We start from the raw sequence: 5,189 nt of genomic DNA, 5'->3' as shown, positions 1-5,189 counted from the left end.
CTCCTTTAGTTAATAAATAATTAACAATATCATATTATAATGTTGTTTTTGTACGAAATATAAAATTTTTATAATTTAAAATAATAAAAAGCTATATATCATCCTAATAAGTTTGATGGTAAGCTCAAGTCAAATAAGAGATGCAATAGAATGTGTACTACTCCAAGACCAAAACAGCGTTGGTCCAAACCAATCAAATTGGTGATAAAAAGAGTTAAAAGAAGAGCAAGAAGAGATGTGATTAGTGGTACTGGTAATACAGCGTAGTTGGGGAGCCAATTAACGGAAGCTATTCATCCGTGTCTATGTTAATGTCATCCAGTCCACACCTTCAACATTGCCTTAGCCTGTTGGCTTGGATTTGACTATGACACAAATAACGCGTCTTTAGCCCTCTATCTTACTATATATAACCTTTAAGTCAAGTCACCTAAAATTCCAAGTTAACCCAATCCTACTTTAATTTTCGTACCGGAAAATGTAACTCTTTTCTGTATCACTTGGTAACTTCAAATTTTAGGAATTAAAGAAAGATACTTTTACAAAATACGTGAGTAAATATCTTTAACCCTTCCGTAAAAATTACAACATCATAAAGGTGTTGGGATGATACATAATTTTGTTAACTTCCAGCAAGAATGTGAAAAGAGGCTCTAAGTAGTATGAGCAGAGCCCAAGTGTTTGGTTGTCTATTGTTTTGGAAGGGAGCAATGGTGGAATTAGAGCTAGCATATAAAGGGAAGTTGTAGGCTGTAGAGTGTTGGCGCTAGTTGATACTGGATTAAGTAAAACTAGTGACATTTTCTTCCAAACACCTAACAACTTTGGACTCATCTGCCTTGCTTAGCTTTCCTCTTGTTTTTGACTTACAAGCAACTCCCACCACTTCTTGAATAATTCTATTACATATTGAGATTATGTATAAGGGACGAGAAGATAAATTTACACGGAAAGTTCGAATCTGGACATAGTATTATGAAGATTGAGACACGGTTATACCAGTAGCTTGTTACCATTTATCCATTAATTTAATAAAGTGATTTAACTCTCCAAAAATATGAAAATTATGCGCAGCTAATCTTTCATTTTGTTTGAGGCGAAGAAGAGGAGGAAATTGTGAAAATTGTTGTCTAATATGGTCAAGATGAAGTATCATATCATATACAATCCGGCAAAGTTTCGACAGTTTTAAGGGCCTTACTTATCGGACATCATTTCTTTACAATAAAGCCCCCCCAAAAGTAAACAGGCTTAAAGCAGACGCAAAAATAAGGCTAAACTACTCAACTGGGATACCCTCGGATGAAACTGCTGTCACCGCTGACGTCACACTGGACAGTTACAAAAAAACAAGTGGCAACCATAATTCTAAAAACCAAAAAACCGGAAAGAGATTTTGTTTTTCTATTCTTCTTTGTATAATTAGTGATCAGTGGGTTCCATGGGATTGTGAGACAGTGCAAGTAACAAAGACTAGCCACGTCGAATCCCCGTGAAGTAGTTGAAGTCATGATGCTGGACCCTAAGTTGCTTTAGCCACGAATCTGCCACGCTTAAAAGCGACACTAGCCTTTCTTGGTCCCGTCCTGAATTGCCCGAGGCCCACACTTCCCCTTGCATCTTGTATGTGGCCATCCCGAATGGTGGAAGGGAGATGCACTCCCCTTCCTTTCCCTTCCTTTCGCCACCCTCAATCTCATTCTCCGGGTCCATATCTGCACCCAGAATATTCATTATCAGCACCCAAACTACCACATGCATATATAAAACAAGCATTCTTCATTACTGTAATGAATATTTTAACCAATGATAAAGAAGGGGATTTTAACAAAAGCTAAAAGGGAGGAACAACCTTGGAAAGAAGATGATAGAGTGTGGTAAGTAAGGAAGCATGTGGACAAGTCCTTTATGGTCCTTCCCATGGGAATGTGATAAATTGGGTACCTGACATTATCAAAACATCAACCAATGAGCCTTTTTCAATCATCAAAAACTATAGTCTTTTTCTTCTCTTTTAATTTTCTTGAAATATTTATCCATATTGAGCACTGACTTAACCTGTATGTAACAATCATTTTCGAATCCAGGTATACTAGACTAGAAATTAGAAACGATAACAAAGAGGGGGATTTTATAAAAGTTGCTCTAATGTTGCATAATTTTTGCCGTTCAATTTATCTGATTATAAATAGCTTGTCGTGTGTGCATTTGATAGTGAAAGAGAGGAAGAAAGAGACCAGGCCACTGCCATCCAACTAGCTGGAGAAAGATCAACGCTCCTCAATGACATCAAACCTGGGTATCTTCCAGATAATCCATTAATCTGTAAAAGCAACAAAACCCACAAGCTTTCATAATGAATAAACAAATTTTACCCTAAAATAATAAAGGTCGCAATCATCCCAAATTTTTAAAACCACAAAGCCTGAAACTTAATTGTTAAAGTTGAATGACAATTTCAGAGGAAAAGCAACAACTTATGCTCAGGGATGGATGATAAAGGAAGAAAGATTGTGACCATGGCCAAGAAAGAAAGCAAAAGAATTTTCATGTTCAAAGGTCAAAAAAGGTTTTTTTTTTTTTTTACACCTTTAAAAAGATACTTATATTCTGCCAAATTCACGGCTGTTTTTTCAATCGAACAATCAGGAAATGACAGAAAGGCAGATAAATTGCAAAATCAAAGGGAAGAGAGAATGTAACCGGAAAAAAGGAGAAAGACAGTAAGACCAAGAGAAAAAGTACCTTATCCATGAGGGGCACTCTACCATAAGGAGCCGATCTCTCGAAATACTGAAAGTAAAGGTAACCCAACCTATTGTTGAGGTGGCAAAGGCTGTCTTGCTCGGACCCTCCCTCCTCCGATGAGCATCCCTCCCATCTCCATAACTTGTCACTCTCGCTCTCTTCACTGCTTGAATCACTGAAGGAATCCCTCTCGCCGTCACCTGATTCTGTCTCTTCCCTAAGTGTATTATGTAGATCATGGTGTTAAACTGTTCAATGGTATACTTCAAGAGGGGAATTAAAAAGAAAAGAAAAGGGAATTACCTAAAGCTGTTGACAGAAGGATTGCTGGTAAAGATTTGAATGGCAGATAGGTAAGGAACAAAGTACTGGACTAAGGTTTCGCTGTCGTTCAACACAATGGGAATTCCAGCTCCATACGCACTCCATTCATCAAAACAATCCCAAAGATCAGATAATGTGAAATATTCAACCTTTTCTCTCTCCCAAGGGTGCCATAAGCGATTAAGGTTACTAATCTCGCTCTGCAAAAATAAACAACTCATAATCATAATCACAATCACAGTATGAACCCATAATTAAGATAATGAAAACTACCTTGGGAAGGAATTGGGATTTGAGGGTTGGTGTAGTGCAATGAAGAAAGCAGTCGAGGTTTGATCGCGTAAAAGCTGTGTCGAAAATCATGACTCCAACAAGAAAAACAGAGCAAGTAACGAAGAAGGCGAAAGGGGAGTACAATCAAATCTGTGCCTGGAGAAATCCCGAATGTTGACGTTTGGAGATTTTATGTAGACAGAATAAAAGGAGAGAAGATAAATAAATATCTTTGAATTCGACCAAGTCTTTGTTGGTAATTGACAATGTTGTCTAATTCAACTCTTTCCCCGTCATGCCAAACGCAAAGCTATGGTGAATGTACGAAACAACAAGCCAAAATAAAAGGGATTTCCACCTCCCCCTTTTTTTTTTCCTTTCAACTTAAAGAAACCTCAACCCTCTACCCTGCTTTGATCAACGATGAAGAAACCCACAACAAAAAACTAGCCCAAATTAAGCCGAAAACGCCAACTATGAAAAACAAAGAAAGTCCGAGAGAACGATGGGAAAAAAATATTGGGAAAGTTTGTAAAAAACAGAAGGGGAAAATTTTCAACCGAGACACATGATTTCTGGGTAGAAGATTTGATGGGTTATAGTCTTTTAAGTTGCATACAGATGGATTTTTAAATTAAAAAAGAAAAGAAAAAACTTTTCGGGAATGGAAAAGCAGAGCACAAATAAAGTCATATGCAAAATTATATTATAATAAATCTTCTGCGTACACCAGTTAAGATATATATGTAAAAGAAAAAGTTAATTAACACACTATCTTTCTTAAGTTTAGTAACAATAAAGCATTAAATATAATAAACTTTTTAAGGTGATAATTAAATCTTCTTTAATTAGTATCTATGAATATCAGTTAAGTAAATCCCAATAAATATACCATCAAAATTATTTTTTTTTCGCTTAATGTCTTATTTAACCCTTTACTTTTATAAAAATCTTTTATTTTTTTATTTTCTCGTCTCTTCTAATCCCTAAACACATGTTATTTGTCAAATCACATAGATAAAAAGCTAATATTTGTTAACTTTATTGGCGTAACATGCATTAGCATTTAATTAATTCTTTTAATATTTAAATATTCAAATTAATTCAAAAATATTTAATAAATTATTAACATTATTAAAAAGTCGAAAAAATATAAAGCTATTTTTAAAAATTAATTAATTAATTAATTATTAACATGACATATACATGGATGCGACGCCAAGAAAGTTATAAACATTAATTTTTTCATCTATTTTAGGATAATTTGACAAAAAGTAAATGAATGACTAAAATAATTTTTTTGTAAAGTTGGAGGGTCAAATCATCGGTCCACTATTTGAAATAAATTTTTTTTTATAAAACCCTGTTAAAAGATAATACGAGAAAATGGTTAATTATACGGAGGTATCTAAAGTTGACAAATTATATCTCCTCGACACCTAAACTTTTTTTGGACCTAGCTGGTATTTAAATTTGAAAACTGTAAGCCAACTTGGTACTTTTTTTAAGTACTTGACTAACATTGTTAAAATATTTTAACATGGCGCAGATGTGGCACTGACAATTAATAATATGTTGACATATAACATCCTTACATTTTGACATGTAGAAAAAAGTATATTTTTATAATTACTTTAAATATTTTTTTAAATTTATCATGTGTCAAAATGTGAGGATGCCACGTGTTACTATACTATTAGTCGTCAGTGTCACATCAATATATTTTAAAAGTGTTAGTAAAGTACTTAAAAAAGTACCAAGCTAGATTATGGTTTTCAAGTTCAAGTACCAGTTAGGTCCAAAAAAAGTTTAGGTACCAAGTAGGTATAAGTTACTAAGTTCGG

General features: G+C 34.3%; 1 protein-coding gene across 1 annotated transcript; it reads right to left on the bottom strand.

The window, feature by feature from the left end:
• Nucleotides 1-1,114: 1,114 nt before the first annotated feature.
• Nucleotides 1,115-4,020, bottom strand: LOC105764197 (uncharacterized). The gene is made up of 6 exons (XM_012582706.2): nucleotides 3,346-4,020; nucleotides 3,052-3,272; nucleotides 2,746-2,965; nucleotides 2,238-2,323; nucleotides 1,853-1,944; nucleotides 1,115-1,715 (listed from the first exon to the last, which is right to left on the bottom strand). Exons 1-6 carry the CDS (start codon nucleotides 3,433-3,435, stop codon nucleotides 1,474-1,476), a joined length of 951 nt encoding a protein of 316 aa, XP_012438160.1. The 5' UTR covers nucleotides 3,436-4,020; the 3' UTR covers nucleotides 1,115-1,473.
• Between the last annotated feature and the right edge of the window lie 1,169 nt (nucleotides 4,021-5,189).

Source organism: Gossypium raimondii, chromosome 12, assembly GCF_025698545.1.
Source record: "Gossypium raimondii isolate GPD5lz chromosome 12, ASM2569854v1, whole genome shotgun sequence".
NCBI classification, from domain to species: domain Eukaryota; kingdom Viridiplantae; phylum Streptophyta; class Magnoliopsida; order Malvales; family Malvaceae; genus Gossypium; species Gossypium raimondii.
This window is presented reverse-complemented; position numbering and strand designations above follow the sequence as displayed.